The sequence below is a fragment of the Numida meleagris genome, chromosome 3 (genome assembly GCF_002078875.1).
Source record: "Numida meleagris isolate 19003 breed g44 Domestic line chromosome 3, NumMel1.0, whole genome shotgun sequence".
Classification (NCBI taxonomy): domain Eukaryota; kingdom Metazoa; phylum Chordata; class Aves; order Galliformes; family Numididae; genus Numida; species Numida meleagris.
This window is the reverse complement of record NC_034411.1, coordinates 62,574,034-62,583,901: the sequence shown is the minus strand read 5'-3', so window position 1 is coordinate 62,583,901 and position 9,868 is coordinate 62,574,034. Positions and strand designations below refer to the sequence as shown.

The following is a 9,868-nucleotide window of genomic DNA, read 5'->3' as shown; positions in this document are numbered from 1 at the left end:
GTCTCTCCGCGGGAGGCGCCCCGAGAGTCCGCGCGGGAACCCCCGGGCGGGAGATTCGAACGCGGCGGCGCACGGCGAAGGAAGACGCGGACTGCGGGCTGCGCGGCGGTACCGAGCGGGAGCTGGAGGCCGCGCCGCCGGGGCTACCTGAGAGCAGGTGCCGCTGCCAGCCCGGCCCCGCTAGGGCCCAGTGCCGCCTGCTCGCCAGGGAACCCGGGCAGGCAGCGGGAGGTGGAGAGGGAAACTCATGGTGATGGAGAACGGGAGGTTCCTGTTGCTGTCGCTCAGTTTGCCTCCCTCAGCGCTCGGCATGGGCTCCTGCCACTGTACAGAGGGTTGGCGGTGCTGGCGGTAACTTTGAGAAAGTCCTGTCTGCCTGTGGGGTTCCATCCAGGCCTCTGCCACCCATCCTAAAACTGATGAGCATCTCAGTATGAGTGGCCCACACCAGGGAGCTCCGTGCCCAGCCTGAGGCTGCTGGCTGTGCCTCCCTGCCTCGGGCAGTCAGGGCTCACTCAGGACAGCAGCACCTGACCCCTCACCCCCAAGCAGCACGAAGCAGTGCCCTCAACAGAGCGGGCACAAAGTATCACCGTGCCTTTCCTCGGGTTGTGTGACTGCTCCTCACTGTGTGCATTTACACTGCGGTTAATCTGGACAGTCAGGCTGAGAACTAGGGGTGGCCCAGTTCAAAATCCTCAGTTCCCTTCCCCTATCTGATGCAGGTTAGACTACCGGATACAGTTAGGGTAAGCACTGCTATCTTTCACGTTTAAAAATGAAGTTAAACGGCTTTTCCAAAAGAACAAATTGCTGTCATTTCCTTAGCATTCGTATGCTAATGTCTGCTCTGCTGTTTACAGTCAGTTCTGCCCTACCACTGGTCCTAAAACTAAATTCATTGAGTTCACTTCCCCCCCATTTTTAAATTTTTCCATAGCAACATTCCTCAGCAGTATCAGATCAACCTTTCAAAGGTATAAGTTATCTTTCAAAGGGCTTTTTTTCAGTACTAAATATTACTGGTTTAGAATGACTTTGTTTTCCTGGAATAACAGTGAGTGATGGTATGATAACCTTAAGTGATCCAACCTATAAGTCCTCAGTCCTTGTACATAGCAAATTGCATAGACTCCAACAAGAGGTCATCAGCTGACCTAGTGAATGCCTGCAGAACCCAAGTAGCTAACACCAGGTGCTGATGGAGTAAACAGAACCTCTGATGCAGAACCTGGCCAGCTGTGCTGTGCTGTATGACCAGTTAAGATTTCATTAATGAGGAAAAACAGTTGCAATCCTAAATGCTGGAGACATTCCTGCAGACTGAGGAAATTCTGATCACAGCTCCCAGCAAGTAAATGGGCCCTACCTGCTGTAGGAGAATCACAACTTAACCTATGAAAATAATGGGACTCCTGCAGTACTGACTGACTGGAGAAAGATGGTGGGATGTCTAGTTCATGAGGACTGGGGTGAGCATCAGGAAATTTCCCTGATGAAGTCAAGTCCTTATTCTTTTATGCCAGTTGCCAAAAAAAGCAATTTTAAGCTAAGCAAAGTCATAGACAATCAAGAGTGGAAGACCCTTAACTATAATGATAAATAATATTTGTTATTTAATTTTTGTTCTCCTGCAGATTTGGAATGGAAGATAATTTATGTGGGTTCAGCTGAAAGTGAAGAGTATGACCAAGTGTTAGACTCTGTTTTAGTAGGACCTGTTCCTGCAGGCAGACACATGTTTGTATTTCAGGTAAGTTTGAATTAACTGTTTCTGAAAGAGTTATGTTATTTTGATCTTTGAAGATGACTGTATCACACTAAGAGGCACTTGAAAAGTAATAGTAAGCTTGACAATTTTTCAGTCAGCTCTTCAGGTACGATACACCTTAGTTTAAGGTTTGTTCATTAGCTGATATTTTGCCCCCAATATTTCCATAGTAATATTTTCATTCTTAGTATCAGTGTAGGACAGAACGTCTTGGGCTGCAAGGGACTTAAACCCACCAAGTTTCAACCACATGCTGTGAGCAGCGTTGCAACTCACTAGATCAGCCTGCCAAGGGATTTTGACTAGATCAGTTTATAAATCTATTCTAGACCACTCAGTAACTGGAAGTATTGGGCTTAACTGTATGGCAGTTAGTGGCTGCTTCAGACAATTAGGTGCACTAGGTTAACATACATTATTACCTCAACAGACCCAAAAGGTGTGCCCAGGTGAATCTAATGAGGTTCAACACAGCAAAGTGCAAGGTTTTGCACTTGGGCTGGAGGAATCCTAGGCATACACACAGACTGGGAGGAGCAATCCTTGAGAGTAGCCCTGCAGAGAAGGACCTGGGGGTCCTGGTGGATGAAAAACTGAATATGAGCCAGCAGTGTGCTCTTGCAGCTCAGAAAGCAAATGGTATCCTGGGCTCTATCAGAAGAGGGGTGTCCAGAAGTGAGAGGGAGGTGATTGTCCCTCTCTACTCTGCCCTTGTGAGGCCCCAGCTGGAGTACTGCATCCAGGTCTGGGGCCCGCAATGCGAGAAGGACAGGGAGCTGTTGGAGAGGGTCCAGAGGAAGGCCACAAAGATGATCAGAGGACTGGAGCACCTCCCCTATGAAGACAGGCTGAGGGAGCTGGGCTTGTTCAGCCTGGAGAAGAGAAGGCTGTGGGGTGACCTCATTGCAGCCTTCCAGGACCTGAAGGGAGCCTACAAACAGGGGGGAGTCAACTCTTTACAAGGGTAGATAATGGCAGGACAAGGGGAAATGGTTTTAAGGTGAAGGAGGGAAGATTTAGGTTGGATATCAGGGGGAAGTTCTTTACCAAGAGAGTGGTAAGGTGCTGGAACAAGCTGCCCAGAGAGGTTGTGGATGCCCTGTCCCTGGAGGTGTTCAAGGCCAGGTTGGATGGGGCCCTGGGCAGCCTGGTCTGGTATTAGATATGGAGGTTGGCAGCTCTGCCTGCGGCAAGGGGGTTGGAGCTTAATGATCCTTGAGGTCCCTTTCAACTCAAGCCATTCTGTGATTTAGGAGAAGGCAAAAAAAATGCATAGTGAAACTCAGCCAGAACAGATGAGTTCAGTTGTCTGGCAGGGTAGATGATCAACCATAATGCTTGAACACGATGGGTAAGCATGCTAAGTCACAACACAAAATAGCAATTTGTAAAATAAGACAAAGTTCCAGTGGTAGGTAGAGATTGTCTCCCAAACTCTGAAGCATGGGACAATCTTATGAAATACTGCTGCTGAAGCCAGAAGTAACTAAGAAGGAATAATTGAGGGAAGGAAAATAGAGGAGCCCTAAGGTGGCTTAATGTCCTATTCTGGTTAGATCAGTGAGGGGAAAAAAAACAATGCAAACTTCCCTAAACTTTTATGGATCTTCACAATAAAAACTCTGACTTAGCTCAATTTTTTTCCTCTCTTTATTAAATAAATACACGCTTGTCTTGTAAACTGAGAGCAAAATCCATCCAGAGAAAAATCAGACTGAAAGTGAGAATACTTCTTGTTTAAGAACATCGCTATTTTCCCAAATACTACAAATTCACTTAACTATTTTATGGCAAATGCAGTACAAGCGTTTTCGAAAAGAATCTAATGAATACACTTTCTTACTTATTGATTACTGTAACTTTCAAAACGGTAGCAAAGTTTGTGAGGTATCTTGATTCATAGTGGAAGTCCCAATTACTTGAAAATCTCAGGTTCTGAAACTTTCAAATAAGGAATTATTATTATTATTATTTTTTTCCCTGCCTTCCAGGACACACTGAAGGAATGAGGTTGGGTTGGAGGCTATGTTTATTAACCAGATATGTGCATGTGTCCTGAAACATTTCTGTTTTGTTTTGGAGCTTGGCCCTAATTTCTTCCACTCTAAAAATGAAGATGCTATGTAACAAATGCATCATTTATCAATAGTTCTTCCATTATTGAGGTGTTTTATCTTATGGCATTCATTGGTCAGATATAGGTGATCCTCTGTTACTCTCAAAAGGGATTCTCTTGTAGCACTATATCCAGAGATATCAGCTAGCGCTTGCATTTCAAATTTAAATAATACACTATTTTCAGTCAAGTTATGGAGAGTCATCACTGACAGCAATGGGAAGGAGCAGGAAGCAGGTGCCTAAAAAGCCATATTTTGGTTGTGTCATATCGGAGGGCCTGGAAAATTGAATTTACTGGTCTTGCAGTTCCTGTAGAATGGACTCCTTTCCATTTTAAATGGATATGAATGTTATGATATGAATAGGTCTGGTAAGAGACTGAGTACTCTTGGTGTGTTGTTATAAAGTGTCCCTTTTATTTCTAATTGAATTAGTGTTGGTCTAAGTACATTAGTCTTCAAAAGCACTGGATTTCAGGGGAGGGTAGGACTTGGCTAATGTTTACGTAAGAGACTACCAAGAACCAAACTGCTGATGACTAAAGCTACTTTATTCACCAAACTAAAACTGCCCAGGAGATGAAGAGAACACAGGAAGGGCAGAATAGGGCGCAATGCAGAGCTGCAGGAAGCATATAATATAAACCAAAGAAGTGGTATTCATCAGAGATGACACAGGAAAAGGACCTTTGCAGAAACGCATAAAATTTTCAGCTAATAATATGCTGTAGACTTTTCTAAATGCAGAAATTGCCAAAATAGCAAATAAAATGGAGTGTCACACAAATGTAATACCGAGGATGATAAAACTTCCTTTGTGAAAAAAGAGCTGTGTATCAGGCTGGCATGTTAGTCTTATATACAGAAGGATGGAAAACTATTTAGCTTCTCACACTTAGACAATCAACTTTGTAAAAAATTTTAAAAGATTTCAGTATTAAAGGTGCACTGCCTGGCTTGTTTAGATTGAAATACCAAGACAGAGGTAATGAACCCTGATACCTTCTCTCTGTGCATTTAGGGATTTGCAATAAATTCTTTTGGAGAATATAAATGATTTATAATCTTACGGGGAGATTCGACTGTACGCTAATTTAGCTACTCTCTAGTAATAGCTACATGCATATCTGTCTTATGTGGAAAAGCAAGATAATTCAGGACAATGTATGTGTTGAGTGATTTCATAAAATCCTTAATATTAGTGTGAGAATGGCATGTTAAGACTGATTTTTATGTGGAAGTTTAATCTTGCTGCCTCTTTTGGCTACCACAACATCTGTTTGCAACCACTCATGTATTCCTGTGCATGGTTACCTGTTTCCTAGGGAATCGGGAGGCTTTATGTCCAAGGAAGGGAGTTAAACCTTTGAGAAAAGGCAACCATTTTTTTAAACCATGTTCAATGTCTTTGCCACTCAACAAAACAGTGCTCAGTAGATAGGTGGGATTAGAACAGTATTTCTGCAGGTTTGCAGCTGTATCATAGCATATTATGGGACATGAAATGCCAGTGGGAGTCAGGAAGAGCTGAAATCCCATGTTAGGTATGAGCTGAGTTTTTCATAGGGAGTTAAATGGAAGAGTGTACTTTTGCAGTGTAGTATTCTATAATTGCCCACTGTGGAATTTCAGGTAATCACATGGCCCTGGGCACTAAGAAAGATGACTGAATGTAGTGGCTTCATATATTGGCAGTTCTTGTGTTTTCTTGTAGCCTCTACACTTCTCCTTTTCCTTGGCCATGCCCCTGGACAAGCTGTAAACTCATTTGGTCATTGTGTGCTCCCTTCAGGGCTGGAGGAGTCTACCCAATTCCCTGGTTGCATTCCACTCCACTCTGGCGTATATATACCCAAGAGGTCCAATTCATTTAATTGTTCTGTAAAGTGCCTGCAGCTTCTTATGAAAAGCCAGACAGGTTTGAAGGCTCAGAATTGAAGTAGCATAGAGGAGAAGGCAATGATGCATGACTGCTAGTTCCTGAATTTCACAGTGCTAGAGCATATAAATACTAGAGAAAAACAGGGATGAGAGAGATAGCAAAAATTAATCCCGTTCATCCTCTGTCCTAAGGCAGGATTCAATACACCTGATCTATTCTAACATAGTGATTAATACTAATTTACACTCAGAACAAAAGTGTTCATTATTAGCTTTGGACTTGTCATGTCAACTTGTAAGCGAGTCCTTTTTCATTTATTCTTAAGTTGCGGTTACTCTAAATTTTAGAGCAGAAGGAGGTACCACATTTTATCAACAAATGTTTAGTTAGAAAGCATTTTAAGAGATGAGTATAAGCCGCATTTTATGAAGTAGTCTTTATTGATTATTAATAATTACAGTGCTACAGAAAGTAAGGATGCTAAGGAAGATTGGGTGAGTTGCTTATTAGTACTGTATGCTGGTTGAAAACATCTGATGTCCCACAGTGGTCAGTGCATTTAACTGCATGCATTTTAAGAAATGTAGGCATGTGGAAGCAGATGAGAGACGTAGCAGTTTATTCCTTTCCTAGACATTTGTGGGACAGCCCAGACCTCACTGTAGCCTGTCCCTGCTCTTGGTGAAATATAAACTACAGTCTGTATTTTTAAGGGCTTAGTCATGTTACAAGTGAGTACAGATCAAGTCAACCTAAGAGGTATGGAAAGAAATACTTTTACTGAATTACTAAGGTGGGCTAGAGAATAACGGCACTGTAGAATTAGAGAGGTATTGGCATGCTTGTTCAAACAACAGCTCAACTAATTATGTATTTAAAAGCAGTTTTGGATCAAAGCTGTCTAATCACCCTGGAGAAATGTCAGCACGCAAAATTACTCTATTGTAAGTAATTCTGTCTCTAGAGGATACTACCCTAAATCCAGGGTTGATGTTTTTATAAAAGCAAGTATGCTTTCTGGCTAACTTGAAAGAAACATTTTAAATTTGCATACAATCTCTTTTCAGCTGCTGGGACATGCTACTTGAGATTGCCCTGCTAGATAGGAATATGGTGTTGATTTTATTTTAATATATCTTTCCCTTTCACATCTAGGCTGATGCACCTAACCCGGGGCTTATTCCAGATGCAGATGCAGTAGGTGTAACAGTTGTGCTAATTACATGCACCTATCGAGGTCAAGAATTTATTAGAGTAGGCTACTACGTAAACAACGAATATACCGAAACAGAACTGAGAGAGAATCCACCAGTAAAACCAGACTTTTCTAAGGTAAGGCACGTTCAGTTCTAGTCTATCAATTGTAGGCTTATAAAGGATGTTTTTAAGAAGCAAACTCCAAATGATTCCATAAATTACATTGAATTACGCAAAAAGATTTTGGGGGACAAACTAGAAGTACCATGTAGCTGACATAAATTTGGAGAGCATTCAGAAATCTGACAATGTGTCAGTGTCTGACAATTTGAAGCTTTCTTTGGATGTCAGTATGAGTTTACATGACCAAATGAAATAGACTGGGTTCTCTCTATCTGTACCACTGTTGACAAAGTGGCTCTGTTCTTCAGAAAAATAACGTTTTTACAGCACAGGCAATTAGGAACTGAAATTGAAGTGTTAATTCAGCACAGTCCCTACGTAACTATTCTGATTTTCTGCAAAACAGAAACTGAAGAACAACTTCTCTATAAAAAGAGTGAAGATGGGTAGCCTGGTAGGAGCAGGTTGGATGACTATTCAATAAATGGACAACATGGTCAAGAAGTTTATATTTCAACTTTAAAAACATAGTTACTTTCATGCTAAAAACTGAACCAGGAGTAGAATTAACGAGATGTGAAACAGAATTATTTGGAGGAGAAAGGCCAGTTAAACATCAAAAACTAGTCAGTCCAACTCCTGTGGAATAGTACAGCAGTTCTTCTGCATAGACAAAGATGCTAGGTTCTGTACTGTGTCCTGGCTTGCTTTAGTGGAGGATCTTGTGGAATTGGGGTTTTCTCTTTATGAAAGCTGGTGTACACACTCGTCCACAGAGGTCATGATTAAAAAAAAAAATTTGGCTGTTTCTCAAGTTTGCATAAATTATACAACTAGATGTATCAAGAACTGAGTGGAATAATGTATGTATTGTAATGACTAGTACACATATAATCCCCATAGCCTGAAATGGATCGTCAAATGTAACTAAATTGCTAATAATAATAATATATAATATTATTATAATATATAATTATTTATAATATAACTAATTGCATACTAAATTGCTATGTAAACTGGTTTTTAAAAGTTGCTAATGATTTTCTGTGCTTAACTTAATCTTTAAGGATCAGATGCTTAGAATGTTCTCAAAATTCATGATTACTGTTAATTTTTGATTCTCAGACTTAAAATCTTTATTGTGTTGTTGAAATCATACTCTTGTTATTTGTGGTGTGAATGCTAGAATAACTTTCTTTAAGCAATTGAATTTAGAAATGCCTAGAACTACTTAACATAATTCTGTTTTTTTCTAATATAAAAACTGCTTCTGTGGGGGGGGAAAAAAAGCCCAGCAAAAGCTATTGTGTATTTGTACAAAAAAAGTCTTAATATGACTTCAGGGCAGAACTTAAACATGCAAGAAGAACATAAGGTCATTAACACATCTGTTGTTCATGGGAAGTAGACCTACCAGGTTGCCTTAAGTTTGTGTAAGGGGTGGGGAAATATTTTTAAAAGAGCACTTCCTCAAGGAATAAAATCAACATTACTAACAAGGCAGACTTTTTCTGTGACCACTTTTAACTTTAATGAGATAAGGGGTCAGTTGTGATAATTTGCAATCCTTCAGAGTTGACTGTATTATTTAGAAAACAGTGGAAGATTCAGAGAAGATGAACACTCTTGCTGCATACATAAATAAACGTAACACTTCTTCAAAGACAAATGAGGGCCAGCGATAAGAATAAAATATGACAAGTGTCTAGGCAGGTCAGAGTAATGTTTTTTCACTTTAAGACGAATCTAAAGCATAGCCATTTAATATAAGGAAAAGCTTTCCTCTTAGATGAGGAGAAACAGTTGATGGAAGCAGTAAAATTATGGCAAACACCACAAAATCGATGCAGAATTTCATCAAGTCATGTGGCCCACAGAATTCTTGTAGGGGTAGTTATTTGCTTTATTAAACACTGCCTAAAGTGCACTTTACTTGCAAAGTTGTATAGTCTTGAATTCACAGAACACTTAACTGCTTTCTTGAGAGGATGCTTTTATTTTGCTGGATAGGATATTAAAGTAAATGGACTAGTGGTGTATTTGTGTGTTTTTATCCATGTGTAGTAGCTATGGATTCACAATTACATCAACAAATTATTTTACGTGTACATGGCTATGGGAGTAAAAGGAAAAAAACTTATCTGCATGTGAATGTTGATTAGAGACGTAAACACTATATAATCCATATCTTTTCTTCCCACCCAGCTTCAAAGGAATATTTTGGCATCTAATCCCAGAGTCACAAGATTCCACATTAACTGGGAGGACAACACTGAAAAACTGGAAGATGCAGAGAGCAGTAACCCAAATCTACAGTCACTGCTTTCTACAGATGCATTACCTTCAGCATCAAAGGGATGGTCAACATCAGAAAATTCATTAAATGTTATGTTAGAATCTCATATGGACTGCATGTGACTAACCTCCATCGTTTTGGTACTGTACATGTATTAAACTGTAAAAACAACCAGAACTATTTCCCTCAATTTCCCTAAGTATATAGTTGACAAGCAATGTGAAGAACTTGTTTTAAAGCATCCTGTAGAAAGTTTATAAAAAACAAAAAAAAAACCCAAAAAACAGTATTTGAGCAAATTGTGGAATATAAATACAACTATTTTTAAGTAATTGCTTTCTTTCTCTAACTTGTTACTCTGGTCTAAACCAAACCTTATTAAAGTATGCGTATTCCTCCCCCCCTCCCCTTTACTCTGTAAACACTGTTGAAAGCAAAAAAAACACCTCAGACTGGAAACATTCAGGCAAAATGAAGCAATA

General features: G+C 40.3%; 2 protein-coding genes across 3 annotated transcripts in view; one reads left to right on the top strand and one right to left on the bottom strand.

Annotated features, from left to right (window-relative positions):
• The window catches only part of MCM9 (minichromosome maintenance 9 homologous recombination repair factor), a 51,639-nt gene that overhangs the window by 18,026 nt on the left and 23,745 nt on the right, over positions 1 to 9,868 (bottom strand). The gene's annotated exons all lie outside the window — the stretch shown is intronic.
• Positions 1,638 to 9,862, top strand: ASF1A (anti-silencing function 1A histone chaperone; the record flags this gene model as incomplete). The annotated part of the gene is given in 3 exon segments (XM_021391158.1): positions 1,638 to 1,753; positions 6,926 to 7,102; positions 9,296 to 9,862. Coding segments are annotated over 3 exon segments (506 nt in total), but the record flags the coding sequence as incomplete, so codon positions are not given.